The sequence below is a fragment of the Prinia subflava genome, chromosome 4 (genome assembly GCF_021018805.1).
Source record: "Prinia subflava isolate CZ2003 ecotype Zambia chromosome 4, Cam_Psub_1.2, whole genome shotgun sequence".
NCBI classification, from domain to species: Eukaryota; Metazoa; Chordata; class Aves; order Passeriformes; family Cisticolidae; genus Prinia; species Prinia subflava.
In genome coordinates this window covers 3866139-3888571 of record NC_086250.1, presented here as the reverse complement: position 1 = coordinate 3888571, position 22433 = coordinate 3866139, and the positions used below count along the sequence as shown (strand labels likewise).

General features: G+C 36.9%; 1 protein-coding gene across 1 annotated transcript in view; it reads left to right on the top strand.

Annotated features, from left to right (window-relative positions):
• The window catches only part of PLCZ1 (phospholipase C zeta 1), a 44078-nt gene that overhangs the window by 14299 nt on the left and 7346 nt on the right, over positions 1-22433 (top strand). Inside the window, exons 6-9 of the mRNA XM_063395185.1 lie at positions 6440-6667; positions 8801-8957; positions 10607-10723; positions 19634-19806. Coding sequence (XP_063251255.1) covers positions 6440-6667; positions 8801-8957; positions 10607-10723; positions 19634-19806 — 675 coding nt within the window. The remainder of the gene's footprint in view (positions 1-6439; positions 6668-8800; positions 8958-10606; positions 10724-19633; positions 19807-22433) is intronic.

The window sequence follows — 22433 nt, the reverse complement described above, 5'->3', positions numbered from 1 at the left end:
CACAAAAGATTTTAATTTTCAAAGGATTTGTCAAGGAAAAATATTTTTAAGTGCTCCATCTAGAAGATGTGCTGAAGTATTACCATACTCTTATATTTCCATAACAATGTTGTTGTAAATTCATTTAATATTCACGTTTCTCAGCCTTTTTTTTCTTTTAATTGTAGCATTTTATTTTTTTACATCATGGTGTCCAATAAAATTTTGAAGCCTTGAAAACTGCTTTTTCAATTAGGAAAAAATACAAGCACTATCAAACAGGAGATTCTGTTTTAAAGCTCCTCAAAGCATGGCTGGAGATGTAGGAGATGTCTAAAGATCATACAACTTCTGAAGCAACCACAAAATCAGTGAACATGGAATCACTGAGTGACACACTTAAAAATATTGCTTTCTATGCTATATATCCCTTATATCCCTTATATATCCCTTATATATCCCTTACCATATGGTTACTGGGATATAGGGATTCATACTTCATATTTCCATAGCTTGGAGTTTTCATGAGTCAGCTCTGTAGAATTTTGCCTGAGAATGGATTGTTGGGTCTATAAGTATGGAAATGTATTCAGGTGAGATTGATTTTCCTGAACTTTTTACATATTAAAATATTGTGAGACATATTTCCCATCTGTGCAAGGTGTAAGGATTACCTAAATGACACCACTGTCCTCAGCTGGTTACAAAAGTTTGAATTTAATAAATTATTGTCTTGAGAATGAACACAAATTAGGATCATCTTTTCTCCCAGGTACTCTGATCAAGCATGTAAGAAAAATCAGTAGGATTTTACTTAGCAATGGAAATATATAGCTATGACTGAATTTGTAAATTCAGTAGTAAGCTTGACTTTTGACTGGCATCTGTTTGAAGAACCACTTTTGATTCATGTTCAAAAGGAGTTTAGTGACATCACATCTTTAAAGCTTGGGACCTTGTGCATTTTCAAGGCCTGGATAAATTCATCATCATTTGAGAAAGCCAAATTCTGAATTTAGTCTCCAGACTGCTTTACTTAAGCTCTGTGAAAGAGATGTTACAGAACCACAAATGCTGAATTTAAAAAGCTCTTTGTGGGAAGGATTTTCAGTTAGTGTGAAAAAAAAAAAAAAAAAAGCTGTCACCTTTATAATTTACTGTTCCACTTTTTTGAAGATGGAGCATGAGCAAGAATAGGGAAAAAGCCACCTCAGTCTTCTTCAAGATCAGAATTAAATGATTCTTTTGGGGGTACATAGTTTCTTCAAACACTTCAGAGAAACATTTGCTAGTTACAGGTTCCTTTTAGGTGTTGGAGGCTTCCATGGAAATGATTTTCTCTTCTCTTCTAAGGTCAATCTTCTACCCCCTTCTTTGATCTTGAGCTATACCTTTGTCAGCTGAGATGATTGTGTGTGTGGAAGGAGGTTGAAATGAGGAAGAAACCCACTCTTAGGTGGTTCCTTGGACCACCTTGCAATGATGTCTCCTCCCATTGTAATTCTAAGTTAAAATCACATGCAGGACCAGAAAATAAAATTGGCGGATCACTGAACACTTCTCTCTGCTTTTCCCAACACTTGTTTCATCTGAAAAACAAACTCCAGAAAATTTCCAGAATAAAGGTTTTTTAATTCTTTGCCCTAAGTCATATATTCACACTTCCAGCTGCCTATATTGATATTGCTAATTCCCTGCAATTCCTATATTCTGCAGCATCTCAACACACAATTTTTCCTCTAGGTATGGAGGAAAGATAAGACTTCACCTGTCTATTCTTCCTCTTTCCTGAGGAGATATTTTGCCACCCAAAGCAACAGACCTGATACAATTCTCTGCTCCTAGTCTTGGCCATCGTGGTGCCTCTAAAGAGACTTCATGAACTTCCTCTGACATTCACTGAGATGTCAGGTCCTGCATTAAATTAAATTTGACACCGCTGACTGGCGCCAGACATCCCTGCTGGTTGCCCCAGCACTCCTGGTGATGTGCTGATAGAAAGTGAAGGAATGAAGTGTCTTATGCAGCAATTTGTAGATTAACTTAGAAAATATCAGGATGCTAGAAGAGATAAGGTTTTACTTACCCTGCTGTGTCCTGCCTCTCTGAGAAATTTGACAGCAATTGGATGAAACATGTAGGCATCCAATACAACACAGAAAAGGATGTGTAAACACATTGATGCTTTGATGAAGGTTTGTTCCTCAATTATTTTGCATTGTAGTGCATTGAACTGCCTTACACTGCTGACAGGATGTATATATCAGATAGTTAGGAATTTTTTTACTCTTTGCAGGTTTCCTGTCACAAAGTTGGAATGCGATATTGATGTGTGATTAACTGAAAGCGAAGTGGCAGCTACTGTGATTTTACAAGTTGTCTTTAGTGTTTACCACACAGTTGAAAGATCAATTACTGTGTTGTGGTGGTTCAGAAGCATTTCTGGCCAGGATTGCCAAGGCTTCCTTACGGTTGTTAAACTTGTAGTGTCCAAATAATAGGATCTGTTTAATGATCTCCTTGAGAAAGATCAATAGAAGGTGTCTACTACAACTTTATGGGCTATGGACATTTTAAATTCTGCTGTTATGGGGAAAACCAGCCAACACCATAAGCCAGGAGTCATTCTTCACACTTTCTTCACCTCTGTATACTCAGTACATGAAGGAGCTTTCTCTACGCAGTGAGTGTTTTCACTGAGAAAATCAAGATCAAGCCTGCTCTAGCATATCTAATTCTGTTGCTTTAGTTATGAGAATAATTCCTATTTATTTTGACCTACAAGTCATATATGCAAATACCTTGACCAAGTCTTTGCATCAAAAATATCTTTGCTTCTTAGCAAGCCAAAACATTTCTAGTCTCTCTTTTGCCTTTCAATCAGTCTATGGCATCTCTTTACAAAATTAAGAAGAAAGATATGAGAGTGTGATGTCTTGGTGTTGACCTCAAAAATAAAAAAATCAGTACTGCTTCTCATAAGATTTCTGGAATCTCTAGACTGTCATGGGCAGTTACAGAAGACTCATCTAATTCCTTCACTATTTTAAGGCATTGCACTCATCTTGAGGGAACATGGTTTTCCCAGAAATGTAGTAAACATGTGACAGTCATTATCTGTTGTTAGTAGCTTCCCTGCAGTGTAAAGCCACTTCAGGAGGTAACTAAAAACAAGACACTGCAATTTTTATATCATCACCCAGGTAGGTTTTGGGTCGATGGTTTATTTGCTTTTCATTTGGCAAGGTATCTTCTTGAAACATTGAACTTTGCTGAGGGATCTGTGCCATGGAGGCTCTGAGCAGACTATTAATAATCCTGGCCAACCTGTAACCATCTTTCTCTGCAATCACCCTTTGCATTTCTTTCCAATCCATGCAGAGATTTAGTTGATTGTGTAGAATATCATCTCAGCTCTAGCACAGCTCTTCAGCCTTGCACCAGACTTACCTGAAGTCTACAGAGCACAATACAGAATGGAATTTTCAGGGTAGGGTGCTTCTCCCTGGGTAAATCTGTTGTATAAAAACTTGTTATGAGGTAGCTAAAATGCTGCTCTTGATATAATTAACATCTGTTTACCTAGAGCTCAGACACTGCTGGTAGTATTGATTTAAAGTATCTTGAGAACTCTGATTTATAAGGCTGCCACAGAGACATCCATTCACACTTCACTAAGTGTGATTCTCTTGGATTGCTAAAGATAGCTGGTGTTGGTTTTTTTTTAACAGTTGTAGTTAACAAATCCTGTCATTGTCTCAAAACCTTTCCCTGTGTTAGACTTTACAGGAGGTGTTGCATCTTCACCCTATATCAGTATTTAAGACAGCAGTATAATTCTTGAAATAGAATATTATGTAAAACTCAGAAGAGATTTTTAACCTTGTTACTTAGCAAGATTTTCACGACTTGATATTCCTCTAACTAAGGATCTACAGCTGGTCAGGAGAAGAGAAAGGAGAACAACAAGCTAAATTTAAACAGGAGAAACTATTCTTTTTATAATACTTATGTCTTAAATCCAGAGTTTATTCTTTACATTTCTGGGGTCTGAATTTTTACATTAATTACAGTGGTCAATAGGTGGGTTTGCCTGATCCAAAGCACTTGTGATTTTTGTCTTGGAAACTTGGCATTGCATCAGCTGATTTCTGTTGCACATCACATTAACCAGAATGTACAAGAAAAAAAGTTTTGTTCATTTAATTATGTAAATATTTGTTCCAGTTGATTGTACTTTGAGGCTTTTGCTTATGCCAGCCTTGAAGTCCCACTATCCCCTAGGGAAGTCCTATTATGTTTTACACATTTAAATTTTTTAGTATGTTTACAGTTTATAGGGAAGTAAACAGCAAATGTATTTTCAACATATTTTGCCTTTCATAATAAAACTAGAAAGGAGAAGTTGTAGGGAGTGCTCAAACTTTCAGCTCCTTAAAAGGCTTTTCAGCTCTCTTAGAAGACTTGGACATGTAAGAAAAAGGTGTCACACGTTCAGCAATGCTGATTACGAATTAAAGAATTCAGATTTCACAGAGTCACTGATTTTGTAACCTTACGTTTGTTATAACTTTTTTTGAAGATGCTTGAAGTTCAGACAAAAATCCTTGGTATGTCATTTTTTCACTCTATGTTTCATTTTCAGTGATTTGGGGTAACCGTTATTGGAATTTGCTTCTGGCCAAAAAATAGCAAATTTTCATGTCACTGGAGTATTTTTTGTAACTGTTTCTAAAAAGGAACAGTTATAGCTGTTTATGATACTGTCTTTGTAGAAAACAAAACACAAGAACACCTTAAAAAACTTCTCCTACATCAGGGTGTTAACCTTTTTGCTAACAGCTCGTAAACAGAATTTTAGAGACTGACTTAAAACATCAGGAATCATTTTTATATCATCACACACACACACACTATGGTCTTTTTTTACTTAAAGAAATTTTCATATAGGAGGCAGTAATGTAATCACAGAAAGTTTTTTCTTCCCTTGTATACTGGGTCTTTTTTTTTTTCAGTTGTAGAATTAAGTCTTCCTGTGAATAACAAAACACAAGATCAAAAGTGGATTGAATGGCTTTTAAATACTGGGAAATGTGAACATGTAAAGGAAAATTCAGAACTCTTAAAAAAATATGAGTAGCATTAATCATATTAAAACTCTTCTAAAAATATCACAGGGAATAAGAAAGGTGCATCAATAAGAAATGAAGGAAATGTTAAAGCGCATTCTTATTCTGAGTCAGCAGGGCAGAGAGAATAATCAAACCTTCCAGCAGCATGGCATTGATAGATATTGGGCATAGATGTCTCATTCCACTGGCACCCTGGCACACTACCAGCATGAGAACTGAGCTGATAAGGGGATTATAAGCAATGGAAATAAAAGGAATGTCTCTGTCCTTGCCTATGGCTCTCGTTTCCATTATAAAACTTTGGGTTTACACGTTTACATTATAAAAGTTTGGGTTTATGTTTCCATCATCCATAGGTTTCATGCTTACTTAATGGATACCTTAAAATACAGCATTTCAGTTACCTTTTATTTATTGTGAAGTTATTTATTCCCTGCTCCTGTCACACTCCCAGTAGTGTAATCTTCCTTTTCACTAGAGCACAGGAAATTTAAGGAATATTTGTGTGCATCCCTTTATTGAAGAGCAATAGTAAGTCCTGTTACTCACTGGCAGCTCCTGTGTACAGATGTAGAGTTGAATGTCTGCTACATAATAGCATCTTTACTATTAATATAATTTAATAAATCTAAATGAAATATATACTTATAGTATCCTGTTGCATAGATGAAAGCCATGTTATTAGAATAAATAGAATGCAATTCTATTTTTCTCCCTCTACATTATATATTATGAAAGTAGATACATGTCCATTTAAAAATAGAGAAACTGCTTAGGCAAAATCACCAAACTGTTGTTTTCCTGGCCAGGTAAGATCAGCATAAGAATCTACTGTAAAATAACACAAGTTATAAACAAAAGTTTTAATTTGGTACACAAGACAGATATGCACAAAGGTGCTAACCAAATAAGAAATTTCCTACAGCCTCAATGATAGATCAAAACATTCCAAATTAATATCAGACAAGTCTTTCAGTGTGTATATATACATATAAGCATAGGGATAGTAAAAAAAAATATAAACCTTCTATGTCTTGCCTGGCTATCACCTTTGATTCTTTCTTAACTTCCTATTTTTTTCATAGTTTCAGCATCTGTGGTGGAAAGTCTCTTTTTGCTGCCATGGGGTTAGATAGTCACATTCTGTTGTGTACTTTGATCCCCAAATTCTGTTTGGTTTATTTGGTTTTGGCCTCTGCCTCACTCATACCTATTTTCTTAATTTTGTAAGCTCACTTCATTATATACTTAATAAACGACTTTGAATAATACCAAGAGATAAAACCCTACATAATTCTAGTTACTATTGTTAAACCTATTTTCTATAGGCATTAAAATTCAAAGTTCTGATAAAAAACAAAAAAGTTGGAACACTTGAGCAAGGTGTGCTCAGGATGGAGGAAGACTATCATGGTGAGATAGAGGAGCTGTCTGACTCTGAGTTTGATTCTGAGTCTACAGACACAGATGACACGTTACCTACTCGGCAAATGAGAAGTCCTGCCAAAAGAAGAGGAGAACGCAGATCTTCACTCCTTCCTCAAAAAAAACCTAAGGTAAATTTTGCTCCAATTGAACTCAGAGAACATGTAGATTTGATTTTTTTTTTTTTTTAAAGAAGGACTGTATTGTTTTAAAATAACTTTAAAATTACTGAGACCAGTGCATTTGGACTGATTTGGACATTACATGTTTAAGCTCAAAGTTTGAGTTTTCCTATTCTTATAAGAAAAGTCAGACTGTACCATATTTTGCATCCAGCTAAAAAGCAACCCCTTCCTGTGCTCCCATCTTGAACTTGAACTGCATTTTCCTCTTTCAAGACTTGTGCTTGTCCCAGGGGCTCAGTACCACAGCAGATTTAAGATGAAGTTACCCAAGTGTTTTGTTGGTGCCATGGCCCCCCTGGAACTGTGTATAGAGAACATTTACAGTGGTTCCTGATGACTGCACGCAGAGTTAACTTTCTTCCCCAAATCTACCAGTCTATTTTTGAGATAGATAGATTCCTCTATTTTCTTTTGTTCTGGGTTTTTTTTTGCATTAAACTAGGTGCACATTCCTGGTTGTGCTGAAACATTTTTCAGCACCTGGAATTAGCGAGTTATTTTTACCTATATTATATAGAGACTTAACATTAATTACTATTTCTGAAAGAAGTGTAAAAACTGAGTGTAATCTCCTGTTTGAAAGTCAAATTGGACTTATTTTTTTAACCAAGTATAATAATTTACCATTGAAAATCTGTTGCTTCATTGGGGTTGAAACTGTTTTGTTCAACTTTAAGCTGTCAGGCAACACCTGATGTATGCACATCATGCTCTGATTACCTGAATGTGGCTAAATTGGCAATACCCCTCAGAGCCCAGCCTTCTTGCTGAGAGGCAGTGTCTCTTTTTTAAATATGATTTGATGGTGAAAGTTTTTGCTTCTTTCTCATTCCACCTGACATAGAGTGATAGAAAGTAAAAATTCTGAGGAAGGATAGAGCCTCCCTTGAACAGGAAAGGCCAACTTTGTAGAAAATAGGTTTCAAGTACATTTGTAGGACCATGTTACAGATGAGAATGTATTCCACATCCTCTTAAATAGCAGCAATAAAAGTATCTGCTCATGTTTCACAGGCAGAAGAGGAAGTGATTTCCAGGGTCCCACTCTGTTGAAATATTTGTCTTGATGTCCCACTGTATTCCTTTATGGGAGGGTGGGAGAGCATTTGAATCCACAGTCAAGATACCCCACTCATGCTGCTGTTTAAGAGGATGTGGAATACATTCTCTGCCTCCAGAGAGTTGTATTTTTCACGATTCCAGAAATCTAGAAATTTCAGGATTTCCAGGCAGTAGACTCCTATTGCTCCTCATGGGACATAGCCCCAGAATAATTAATGCCTGTGAACTTTGCGTAGTTTAAGAGCCATGAGCAGGCAATCTCTATTATTTTGTCAGATGAGAATTTGGCTTCAAAAGCTTTAATGGAATGTAAACATGATTAGCATCAGCAGCTCTCTGCTGGCTACTGCCCCCAATTAGCTCCCAAGTTATGTAAGGAAAAATGGTCATGTCGTGCCTCACTGCAAGAGAGAAGACCCTGGCAAAATTTCAGTCATTTTTGCTAGTTTTGGTAATTGAGCAAGACTGAATTAAGATTTTGGTGAGACAACTTTCAGTCTTAAGAAGAAAAGAGTTTTCCTAACTTCAGAGCAATGCTTAGAGAAATATGCCTTTGGCTAATTTGCTTGGCACAGTGTAATACTTTCCTGTTATTCTGCTTTTTATAGATGAGTTTGTGCTGTTGGTCTTTTCTAGCACTTTATATATTTATGAATAGTAAGTTGGACGTATATTTTTAAGGAGGAAGGTTAAAAGCCATGAAAAATGATGTTATTTGCAAACCAGTCTTAGAAGCAGGAAAATTGTAAAACTATCCAAAAGAACATTCTGCTAGGAAGCATCTCTCCATTCACCCTATGATTGCTATGATAAACATGGACACAATAACCTCAATTTTCTCTCAGTGGATCAAATCTCACTATTAAAGGTCATATTTATTAAATTCATTACCCGTGATGTATTTTCTCATGCTTTATGCATCCAAAATGATTGTTTCTCTGAATTATTAATAGTAATAATAATGAAATATGCATTATTGTGACTTTTTTATTCCATTATTCATCTGATGATTATTAGGTGAGGAAGACAAAGATTGCCCTTGCATTGTCAGACCTTGTGGTTTATACCAAATCTCAGAAGTTTGTGAGCTTTGACCATTCCCTACAGCATCAGCAGTGCTACGAAAATAATTCAATTGGAGAGAGTTATGCACGAAAACTTTTAAAAATTTCAGGTAATTTATTTTGAGTTAATCAGTTAAAAGTTACATTGTTGCTATGGTTCACTGCTTAGGCATTGGAAGGGTTAAATTTTTATGAAACAGCTGCTGTCTGATTTTATTTGGTTCTTTGTATAACACTGTTTTAAGAAGGTCTTTTGCCTAACACATTTTTATTTCTGTTGGTTTTGTGAAAATTGAAATTCAGCTTTGTTTTAATTCCGTGTATTTTTATAAGAACAAATATTAACACAGTCTACAAAATGCATGTCTGTCTTTTGAGTCACTGTTTTCTGCATCAAATAATTTAGGAGTTACAGTCAGTACTTGAAAAAGTGTGGAATAAATTTCACTCCCACCCCTCTTCCCAATATCTGGGCTGAGAACTCAGTGGAGTTGGCCGGGCAGTCCCCTGGCTCTGGTGAGAAGTGCAGATAAGAGAATCCTCATTAATGGGCTGGATAAACCCCAGAGCAGGCAGTTTGCTCCACTGGACCAGACCTTTCATCCCAGCCAAGCTGGATTATTCCAAACTCATTCCGTGTTGGAGCAGCTCCATTTGGTGCAGCCTGTGCTGTTTCAGCTCCAGCTGCCTGCCCAGAGCAGGGATCACCCACCATGACAATGACAATGACAATGAAGGCTGCCACATGCCCATGCACTCAGGGCCAGCCCAGCTGCCACCCACCCACTTTGTGGAGGTGATTCAGTGGCTGCTGAGGTGAATGATGCTGAACAGCATCAAAAAGTTGCATTTTCCAGCCTCAAATGTAGGATTTTCCAGCCATCCATCCACGGAAAGTCCTCTCTTTCCGTCCTCTCACTCCAGAGAATACAAAAGTATTTGTATAACCCCTCCTTCCCTCTCAAAAAACCACCCCCAAACAACAAACCAAACCAAAATCAACCAAACAAAACCCCTAAACAAACAAAATATGAGATGAGAGGAGAACAGAATAGATCAGAGAGGTGACCCTGGAAATGTAAATTTTTGTTTAATTACTGAAAAGGAATAGTGTAGATAGAAGCCATCTGAAGCTTCCCATGTCTGCATATGAGGGAACACTGCCAGCAGAAGGAAAAACAATGTACATGAATAGTTAACATCTTCTGAAGCTTATATAAGAATATTTTAGGTGGCTTTTAAAAATGTGCTTCTCCCTAGTCTTAATATTATTTAGTCATTTTATGTATACCTCCAAACAGCAAGCAAGCTAAGATCATCTAGAGATGATTTTTTTTTTCCATTTTGAGCTATTATAGAATGAGGAAACTTCTGTGCAGTTTCCTGTTCTGTCTCTTAGTTCCCCATGAGAACACAGTGGATTTTAGTGTAGAAATCATATGTTTACCCTGCAAAAAGGTGAAGAAACAGAATATTGTAGTGAAGGAATGATTTTTGCTTAATGAATTTCTTACAAAAGCCTGCACTATATACAGAAATGCTGTCAGATTCAAATACACACAAAATATTAAGGTTTCAAAATAGGATTTTAGGCATAGCTCAGAGTGGTCTGTGTATTAATGTTAAAATAGAATACATTGATATAGTATTGTGTAAAAAAGTTGCTGGATCAAATTACTGCATTTTTATTATTTATTCAAATAGGACCTCTTTAATAACAAATATTTTCTTACCAAGACTTTATCCTTCTATTTATCAGCTAAAGATTTTATTTCACATACAACAAGATTTATTACAAGAATTTACCCCAAGGGAACAAGAATGAGCTCTTCAAATTATAATCCTCAAGAGTTCTGGAACGTAGGGTGTCAAATGGGTACGTATCCTTGCAGAGACTTTTGCATTCTAGGCTTTAGAGATACAAGAGTTACAGCAAGAGTTTCTTGCTCCCCATAGTACTTTGGTGTTATGTAGGTTACATATTTCCACCCAGTGGCATTATTTTAATTTTTTGTTATGTAAAATTTTCCTTCAACCCACATATCCTATCAATTTTTCATCCCTAGTAACTGAAAATACCGTTTTGTGTTAAACTGCTGTTTCTTACCCCATATATTCAATTTATTATATTTTATTAATTTCTCTAAACTGCCTTTTTGAATTGGATATTAAGAAAAACTCTAACAACAATTCAGCATTTTTAAGCTTCCATTACTCAGCAATGGAAGATTCTTCAGAAGGGTCTGTGGGTTTTCAGTGGCTCTCTGTGGTTTGCCACAGGTGCAGGAGAGGTGAGAACAAAAATTGATAGTAGTGCCAGAAATTCCCAGGACAGGACATGCCACACAAGGAAACACCCAAACATTCCTGGTCAGCACAACACCCAGGTACAGCTGGCAGCTGCTGGGAGCTCCAGTCTTTGTATAGCTGCAACTTACACTAGCATCTTCATTTCCAGTGCAAAACACATTAGTTTCCTGAGCAACAAAATACCCATAACTTCTGCTTCTCTTCACTGAAAGTTATTTATTTGAATTCATTAAAAATAAGCATGGCATGACTTTTGTACCCAGCAGGCTTTGAAAAACCTGCCACCTGTGAGCATTTTGTCCTTTTTAATGGCTTTAGGGACAATTTTACCTTCATGTGTTTGTTCCTCAGTTTAAAAGATTCTCAGTTACAGAATATTTTCTGTGTCTGCCTGCTACATTTTCTCCAGCCCTGGGTAAAGTAGAGCAGAATATTTTTTGTGCCCATACATATATTCTGTCTTTGAGTCTGCCAAGGCCACCTGAGGGAGACTGAGGTGAGCAGGGCACTTTGCCGTAGGCTCCAGGATTTGAGAGGTGAAAGGTATGGATTCACCTTGTTATGCTAAAATACACACTCATCCAAGGGCAGGCACAGAGTTCACTCTGCCTCTAGGGCCCTGCAGCTTCTGTCACCCCTGTTCCAGGCTTCCTTTTCCACTTGTTTCCTTTCTCAGCTCTCCATATATCCTCTGTGAGTCAAGTTACCTTCTCCATCCTGACTGTTATATTGGGTAGAGTTTTACATAACTACACAAGGAGTCCAAAAATTACTACTTAGTATAATTTTTACTTGTTTCTGTGTCCTCATAAATGCTTATTTGCAGTAAAGATTTGAACTTGGGCTGGGCTATCCAAGTATCTCATTACCATACTGTGTGAAATTGGTTTGATTGGGTTCTGTCCTTGTGGTTCATCCATTTTTAGAGTGATGTCTGGATTATTTACCTGGGCTGCTGCACTCTCTGTATGCTATCATTGCTATCTACACTATATATTCCCATTAAAAACTAGTAAGTTTGTTTCATGCTTAGAGGAAGCACTTGCCAGAGGTCCTTAATTTAAAATTGAATTAATCTCCCAGTCTTATCATACTGCAATTTACTAGTTTTCTTTCTAGCCTGTAAATCTCTACACTTATCTCTGCAAGGAATAACCATTGGTTGGATCACAGACAGGGCTGAAGCCTTTCAAAATTACTACACTGACTGTTTACTCAGAGTACACTTTAATGAGAAGTAATTCTAAACATTATTATGCAAAACATATGACTTCTGGTGCATAGGGGGTTTGGGCCCCTTCCTGGAAGAATTAAAAACATGCAGGAAGTGGTTAGATCTGCCCTCTTGGTCACTTCATTTGCATCTTCACTTAAAAACCCCTTCCTTTTTCACATGGGAATAGACTGATTAAAAACAATTCTCCACATATATTATTTCCAAGCTATGTTAGAACTAGTCTTAATTCCCTAATCTGCTTTAGATAGCTGTTTGGCAAAAATATAGCTGCTCTTCATAATACAACTCCCAAAGTGAGTGTATCTCAGTGGACATCCTGCTGATGTCCTTCCACTGATTTAACACAGATTTTTGATTTTTTATGTCTTTCATATATCTGTATAATTCCGTCTCCCTTCCTGTCTCCCTGCCTTTGTGCTTTTCACCCCATGCACAGAAGTGATCCCTCCAGATCCCTCCTACCTCTTCCCTAAAACTCTTCCAAGGACTCTCAGGTTTCTCCTATGCCATCTATCCCCTTTAACTCCCTTCTCCCCACACCTGCAAGCTTGCCTTAAAGTCCCTTTAACATCCATAACTTTTCTGGCTGGGCAAAGAAAATATATCAGGTTTTGTTCAAACCTACATATAATACTGCCTGCCAGGCCTCTGCATCTTGTAATTATGAGAACTGAGTTATTCCTTCCCTTCCCTTAGTGATCGACCCAAAGCAGTGCTCCCTTCTGTACCTTGGCAGCAATTTTCTCTAAATTGCTTGGAACATATTAACTTGGAGCAGGCTGGCACTCAGTAAAGCAGGATGAAATGGTCCAACAGGCTCAAGATTTGTTGGGGCTGAGGACGAAACATGTAATTGTGTAAACCTAATTTCCAGAGGAAGTCAAGTTAAAAAACTCAGTAAGAAGTACAGAGTTTCCACAAAATGGCTTTTTGGATATCACTGTGCACTCACTGTCCGTTCTCTGAAAATTGGGACTCATAGGAACAGGAGGTTTAGTGAAAAAAGAGGAGAAATAGAGAAAATCCCCCACTTTTCATAGTCTGTGAAAATTAGTATGCCTTCTGCATACAACTGCAGTGAAGCACTGGAAAGAACTGGTTTGGTGTATCCATGTCTCCTTTTTATTTAGTAAATAAAATGAAATGAAAAGATTTATGCAGGAAAAGAAAATTCAGGACAGTTATTTAAATAAACTGATATCAATTGTTTCATATCAACTGAGAAAAACAAGAAAAAATCCAAAACAAAAGAAAGCCTCAGTGAAAATAAAATTAGAAAAAGACTTAAATATCCTTTTGAATATTTCCATGTAGTAGGAAATGTTATACTTGTATCAAAGCACTCTGCAGGAATGACCAAAATATATCATAAGTCACAGCAGAAGGCCATGGTGTGGCAGATACAGAAGATCCCACGTGTGCTTTTTGGAGTGTGCATAAAATTTATATTTTATATAAATATAAAATATATTTATATGCTGCTGTGAAAGTTGTATTTGTATGATGAATTTTCTCTTACTGTAGGCTTTGTTTTGGCCTGTGACACTGAAATACAGCTTGGCAATTTTGTCCCATCTGTTTTGTGGCTCAATCTTGTGTGCAATAATATGACAAAATATGGTAAAAAATAAGGCATAAAAAGAGGAGTGATAAAGAGCTCTCTAACTAGTTCTGATTTAAACCTCTGAAGCAAGCAAGAGAAAAGAAATGAACTAATTTTGATCTTGGTATGCCTTACCTGTGCAGACCAAAATGCCTCAAGTCTGACCCTGCTTGGGTTCTGTGTCAGTAACCATTTTATTGTTGTCTTCTACTGGCTTTAATAGTCCAAAATACCTCCTTAGGAAGTGAAAACTAGAGCACTAATTTATTTTTTAAATGTTCTCCCTTGAATTTCATTGATTTGATCTTCACCAAGAGTGAAGTGGTGCAGCTGATTCATGTGTAGACATCTACAAGAGGTGGGATTATGTGATTGAAGAGATGAAGCTCCCCAAATGCACTCAGCTTTCCTTTGGAATGGCTCCAAAGGCTGGGAGTTGTTTTGAATGAAGGTTTCATGTTTCTTCTGCAGAAATGTTTCTACTGCCAGGTTTATGAAAAAGCTCTTGGGCTACTCTGTAGGCTGCTTCTTTTTAGGCAGCTTTTGGTGTGTGTAATAGATACTGGAATTTCACTAAAAAGCAGAGAAACATTGAAATTCCATTTTATCAGTTTTTCCAGCTGTCTTGACTGCAGACAACCAGTAGAATAGTAAATAATTTATGTGAAGTCTAATAAATTTTAAAGGAAGATGGGAAAAAATTCAGGAACCCAATTGTTTCTTGTTGATCTTGTTCTAAAACCTGTCAGTGACTCAGACTAAAACAGGAAAGGGAAGTTGATAATATTCACTGTTCTGCCAAGAATCACAGGTTTAACAAATTTTAAAAATTGCTTTGTAAAGTTTCAGGTGTAGTATTGGTCAAATGACAAACAAAAGATGCTCAGACTTACACGGGAGTGTAACTTTCAGACTGACACATTCATTAGATAGCAAAAATCAATTTAGATTTTTAGATCTGATAATTTATCAGAAATGCTTTAGGTACTTTTCCCACGAGAACCTCTCGTAGTAGGATCCCTACTTAGACCTTTTGCAGATATACTTGGACAGTGGATGACTATTAATCCCCTGACATCTTTTTTCCAGTAGAACTACTTGTAATTAAGTAGGAACAATGTCAGCAATTTTGAACTGTATGACTGAATTCTTTCTAATGACAGTGTCTTTAGAGTATTAGTAATAAATTGGCCCAAAGACAATAAAAAAAACCTGACTGCACATTCTAAGCATGTTATGTCACACAGTTATGTATTTACTCAGTTCTCAGAGGAGCAGTCTCACTTCCTATGGTAGAATATTTCTGTGGAATAAAAACAACAATTTCAAAATGTTTAGGTGGAAAATAAAGCCAGAAATTATCATTAAGCTTAATAAAATTTGGAGTCTATTAGGGAAGGGAAAAAATTACAGTTTGACTGATTAGTTTTTTTCAGGAAGAGAGGTGAGACTTTGTATGCCAAGATTTATACTATCCACCTGATCTGAGAAGTAAGGAGAGTTTGGTTTGGTTTGGTTTTTATAGAAAAAAAATTGTTTTTTTCTTTATTTTCAGTCTGGTAGACCAAAGTCCATGCTCATAAAGTTTGTGTGGGGTCTCACCTATTCACAGGTTTACTCCCTTTCACTTTGAAGCCCGTCCCTCTTGTCCTGTCATGCCCTTGTAAACAGCCTCACTCCATCTTTCTTGGACTTCTGAAATATCTCTGTAAATTTGGGCAGTGATGGATTGAGTGCAGCTGTGACCTGCATGTGAGAAGAAAGCCCAGACAGTCCCTGCCCAGCTTGGAGTGCTGCTGTGGGATGAAAGCAGTGTCCTCAAATCCAACCACATTGATCATCCCATAACCAGTGGCAACATTCCAGAGCTTTGGGACACAGTCCTGTTTTCAACAGTATTTCCCAGGCTGTGTGGAATTCAGTTCAGATTTGGAATATCTAAGGCAGAGATTTTTGTTGCATTCATTGTGAGTGGCCCACTTTAAGAACACAGACAATTGGGAAGAGCTGAGAGGAAGGCAACAGGGCTGATAAAAGTGTGATCTATTATATCTCTTTAGATTCAAATGAGTGAGATAAATCATGGAGATGGGAACATTGGCACTGAGTGCTTTTTGCCTATGATGTTTTTTGAAATGGCATGAAATTCATACATTTTGAGATGCATTTTTAAATGGCATAAAATGCAATTAGGTGACTCATTTTAAGAAAAATTGGTGACAAGTGTGTCCTGATCCATTTTAAAATCTTCCCATTTAAATGGGAAAATACATTAAACCTTATGGTTGTAATATAACTAATAGAATCAGGAAGCAAAGAACAAAAAAATGAAAAAAATTACAATTTAAAGTCTCACTAGGAATATTAATGAGAGTCAGGATCACAGACAAAAGATGTGCAGCTTTCCTCTGCTGCCTTCAAATCATAGTCACAGTGATCATTTTGGTTTTAAAAAGCTTTTGCTTTTAGTCTATGAATCAATTATGTCTTGAATGGTGGTGCTTATGGAAGATGCTGTATAAGAATATTTAGAATGTCTTTAGTTGTGCAGTTACTGGTGGGACTGACTTCTGTTAACTGCTTGTGAAACAGAGATTTGGGGTCCAAAATAGAATTTTTCTGTGTGTTATGGATTGGTTCATCTTTTTGGAGCCAGGTTATTTCCTACCTTCCATTTGCTATATGAAGTTATTTACATCTGGGGTTACTGGGCCAGCCATGGCAGCCTTGGTACTTTGCAAGATGGTTTGAGTATTAAATACTCTGATCTGAAGGGGATTTATCTGCATGGTTCCAGGAATACTTAAATCCATTTCAGGTGCAGGAATCACACTGAGGAATTCCTTTGCTCAGGTTGTTCCCCAAGCCCAGGTTTTGCTGTGCTGCTTTGATTTTGATGTCAATATTAAAAGGCTTTGGGTGCTTAATGAAAGGACTGAGGAGAAAGTTTAATGTACACAGTGTTAAACTTCAGATGCCTTCTCTTCCCTATGAAAACCATACATTAAGATTGTGTACTGCTGAGATGATTTCATTGCAAGCTCATTTGGGCTTCTTTCCAAAAGAAGCTGTCAATTTAAATCTCTCTTCATACACGCATTAAATTTATAGTGTTTCATAAAACAGCAGTACAAAGGATGTTATTGACAGTTCTGCTCTTGAATTCAGCAAAGCTGAAATGAAGCACTGGGTAGAAATTCAGGGTTGTTTGCAGAAGGATGTTGCTCAGCTCATGCTGCTAGGCACAGCTTTTAGTTTATGATCCTTGCCATTCCTCAAGAAGTGTTAGGGCTATAACTACACCTGATTAAAAAGAAAAACTGTGCCTCAATGCACCGTAAAGCAGTGCCCTGGGAGGCCCCAAGCAGCTATGAACCCTGTAAACAGTTTTAGTAGAGGTTTGCATCTCAGAAAAAATGACACAAAATCTCACATTTGCTTAATCACGTTAAAACTTGCAATACAAAGAAACCAGCAGGTAAATTAAAACTACTGTTCCATGTGTTTTTAACTTGTTCTAAGGTCAAATTAAATTAAGTGAAAACACAGTGCTGATGTTTGAAGATATGAACCCGTAATAACATTGCCCTTCACTTGTGTTGCAAATGTAATTTTCCTAATACGATAAAACATAAAATATTCTTGTTTGCTTGTTGCTGTTGTTACATCAGATTTTCCTGCTTAGTCGCCTCCAAAGCTTGGTAAATTTAGCAATAGTCTCATTATGTGCAATCATGTAATTTGGTTCATCATGTGGAAGCCGCTGTTTGAAGCTGACTGTTCGATGTGCCTAATTTCAGTCGCACTTTTAAACCCACATATCCTGAAAGTGTGGCCTGGGAATCACCTGAGGACTGAGAGATCCTGGGTTATCTGTACTTCAGACTTCCAGGGGCCTCAGGGTTGCAGCTCTTGTAGCATCCGCTGCACAGCTTGACTCAGTGTGTTAAAATATGACAAGCATCATATAGCACCAAATTTGGGGCTGTTTCTGTGTTGAGTCATAAAAAGCAAATTGTGAACTGCTGCCAAAACCATACCAAGAAAATACTTACCCTGTTTAAAAAAGGCCATGGTGTGCAAAGGGCAATATCAACACGGTAAGGTTTGATTTCTTTTGTTAAAGGTAAAGCAAATTTCCTGTATATATTAATATAAAATCATATCTGCATCTACGTTAACACTTAGTTCAAAGCAGGAGTACATGTTGTATTTTGTTGTTTGGGGTTTTTTTTGTTTGTTTGGACATTTTCTAGACAAGGTTTCCAGTTGTTCCTACTTGCTGCATGTTGGTTCATGATGCAGAGCAACCTTAGCTAGAACAGATGGGATTCCTTTCAGATTAAATAGATGATGCACTCTGGGAGCACTTCATGTATTCCACACATTAATTGGTTTTGAGACTATGGAAGCAGACTTGAGCTCTTCAGAAGTAACCCCACCAAAAAACATGTGTAGTGCAAATATCAGGTCCATTGTACCAGCTGCTTCATTCCTGTTTGTGTTTGCTACAGAATGTTTTAAAATGATCATCAAAGCAGTGAAGGAACAAATAATTTTTGCAGTAAAAACAAGTTTCTGTGTCTTTCACTTGTGATAAGGATTTTTGCATTATGTCAAATGTCCATTCAGTACATTCCTATTATCTCACAGGAACATGTAATAAAGTCCTTTTCTTGAATTATTATGAGGAGTCACTTGAACTGCTTAAAGTCTTCTTTTTTCATTCCTACCTAACCACCCCTTTAAGTAAATGACTTCTTATCATTCTCTGTTTAACACAAGTCATAGGTTCATAATGTCATAATCCATTGCTGATTTGACTCCTGCATTTTCTATTTTGAATGTGACAGGAAGCTCCAATGTACCGGAATAGGAGAAAATTTCATTAAACAGGTCTATTTCAACGTTGACTTTATCTCATGAATTACAATATCCTGTTGATGAGAAGTGTGATATTTTATTATCGGTGCTGCAGCAAACCAAAAATGTTTTGAACTGCTAAGGAAAGGAAAGGAAAAATCTGTCAGGTGTATTCTTACAATAATCACCAGTACTGAAAGATCAAGCTCCAAGGAAGTGTGTGCTCACATAAATTTAAGAACACTTTTTAAATTGCTTCTAGTTCTATAAACTTATATGTATTTCCACTGAGTATTCTAACTGTAAACTAAAGCTTCTTAATCTTCTGGGTGCGATGTTTTTCTGAGGAATTCTGCACCATAACCATGGTTAGATACAATCCTGTGGTTTTGAATTCTGCACCAGAACTCTGTTAGCAGGTTTGGAGTGCAGGGTCTAGGATGTGAATTCAGTTCTTGTGGAGAAAAAGAATCTCTCATTTCATTTTCTCCAAGACCTAATTTAGAATGAAAAGGGAAAACAGATACAGCAATGTAAAAAAGTTCTATAGGGTCATTCTTAAAATGAGGTGCAGTTCTAAATAGTGCACTGCTTTTATGGAAAAATAATTTATTATTGAGTATCACTTAATTTAATGGAGATAACAGGATCTTACATATGAATTGAGAGACAGAGATACCTTCATCTCATCTGCTTTTTTTTTTTTTAATACTTGTTTTATAAAATGTTATCAAACCTAACTCACTAAAATCAATATTGATATAATTTTACAGTGGCCTTAAACTTCCAGACACCGGGACCACAAATGGAATTACAAGATGGAAAATTCCTGGACAATGGTGGCTGTGGCTATGTGCTGAAACCTCAGTTCTTGAGGGATCCCAACACCAAATTTACACCCCGAAATGTGGGAGGATACAGCAAACCAATGTCTCTGTCAATAAGGGTAAGATTACTGAAGTGTTGCTTTGTTCCATAGAAATGGAAAAACAAATGCTATGTAGATGCAATATTTTTTTTTTCCCATTTTATTCCCATTCCTGTTTGTTGGGAATTAATGTTGTCAACGAGATGTTAAACCTCTCACATAACATCAACTGGTTCTTGGGTGCTTTCCCATCTGTAGTTCACTTATGTTTGCTAAAAATATGTAGGGGTTCAGAGCCCCCAAAAGTCTGTAAAAATACATGATTTTCATCATGCTGTATAAAGAAATAGAAATAATGTAATGAGAAGGGGACCAGTCAATTGGGCTTGTGGAAAGGGAACTGAACACACAGAAATCAAATGTGTACTTTGGGTGTTATTTCTTTCAATATCCATAATAACATGTGTACTATTATAATGTTAATTGACAAATGGAAATTTTTAAAGATAAGATAGGAAGATTTACGCTTCTTTTAAGTCTCATTATCTTCCTATGCATATATAAAAGACTATTTACTATCCTAAAATGGTATAAATAAGTGTGAAAGGAGGGATGAATAAATAAGACTTTGAATTATTTCTGCTTCTTCCAAATTATAATGTGATTTACTTCCCAAAAATACTAGAAATACATGTCATTTACAAATAAATGGTAAGAAAAGCCCTTTTTTTGAGGTCAAGTAGATTTGTTATAATTGTTCACTGATTAGAAAACTCCATTTTCCCACTGAAAAAGTAATATTTCTGATTACACAGAACACCACTTGCATAAATTCTATTTAATTAACATATAATTAGCGTGTAATTGCTATTTTGTTTCATTCAGAGTAATAAATAGGGGAGATAAAACAATTGTTAGTGACAATTATAAAATACTTACATAATGCACGCACCTAATGAAGACCATTTTAGTGTCCTGACAGTGAGTATGCCAATTGTGAATAGACATTGCAGGAGGATTTCAGACAGCCAGGCAAATACATCAATTATTTTAGCCTTAATTTGTATGAAGCTGGAATTAAGAGGAGGAGAATCCCCGAGACAGACAAAACCATTGTCAATGGAAGTGTCTGAGTTTGGAAAGAGCTGGAGAAGAGGAAGGCAGTGCTTTAGACTGAGGAGTTTGAGAATGCAGGCTGGGTAGGGCAGGCTGCAGAGAAGCAGTGGCACCCCACTGGCTGAGGGACTGAAGGGCACAGAGAGCCCCATTCATAGGCAAAACCAGGAAAACAGCAGCAAAAACCAGGAAATGGTGGCTAAAGACAAAAGGAATTGGGAGCAGGAGTCAAAGGAAAAGCAGCTTCTGCTGACAACGTTACTGACAGGGTGAATGGAGAAATGACTTAAAAGAAAACAAAGATAAAACATCTACGGGGCAAATCTCTCAGAATGAATGAATGAACGATCAGAAAAATCACATAGGGCCTGATTTTACAGAATTCATTATCCTTAACCTGATGTGCCACAACTCCCATCAACAAGAGGCATCGAGCCTTTGAAGCAGAGATAGAGATATTCAAGGTGCTTCATAAAGACTCTTCTCAGCCTAACAAGTTTTACATCTCTCTATATGTCTGCTTCATCCTGGATCTTAAAGAACAATTTGGTTTATGGATTTGGGTCATAGAGTGCTTAAAAGAGCTCACTCTTTTCCCACCCCACGAGAGCCTTAGACTGGGTCTAGCAATGGTCATGCAGGCCTTGGCAATGGCATTCAGGACATGGCAAGGAATCTCCCAGGATTTTTTTATGGGCAGCCCACCAGTGATTGCAAAGGTTCCTAGTGAAGGCAGTAGCTATTCCCGAGGAAGAAAGGGCACCAGTGTTTGCCAAGCCACTGCTCTTCAGTATTTCAGGCTAGAACTTCTCTTGGAGCAAGGTGCTACAGAAAATACCTCAGCAAAATGTGGAATTTGTGGGTTTTGATTTTTTTGGATGGTTGACAGGGGAATAAAAATCTCTTATGATGCTTAGTCCTGAGATCAGGATGGGGAGTCTTATCTTTCAGTGTTGTAAATCTTTCTCAATACATTTCATACACTGATTTCTAAAGAGCTGATTACTGCACAGATATTTACCCTTTCCTAGGTGTCCTGAAGTATAGACAGGAGGCAGACAAAGTGGTGACTTTCATAAATCCTTTCTTAGGCTGGGTGGAAGATTACAGGGCAGTTTGAGACAAAATTTCCAGGTAGCTAACTAAATTAAGGAGAAACACATCAGGAATCTCATTCAATGAAGGGTTTTTGTCTTAACTGTGCAAGAGATGGGGCACAAGTGAGGCAGTCTGCTACATACATACCCTGTAGCACAATGCTGATGTCACAGTGGGTCTTGATGCTAACCCACTCCACACAGATTGAATTCATGAGCTTGATAGTAGAAAATGTAAAAATCACTGTAGACTGATTCCTCCAACATTATTATTTTGCATGATAACAAAATCTAATTTTTGTGTGCAGCTATTGATTAAAAAAATCTGAAAATTGTTGTTTAAAATATGATATCAGTTATGTGTATATATATATTTTTATATGTATAAAGAGGGTGGTGAAACACTGGCATGGGCAATCCAGAGAAGTTACATGTGTCCCATCCCTGTAAGCATTCCAGGTCAGTTTGGACTGGGTTTGGAGTAATCTGATC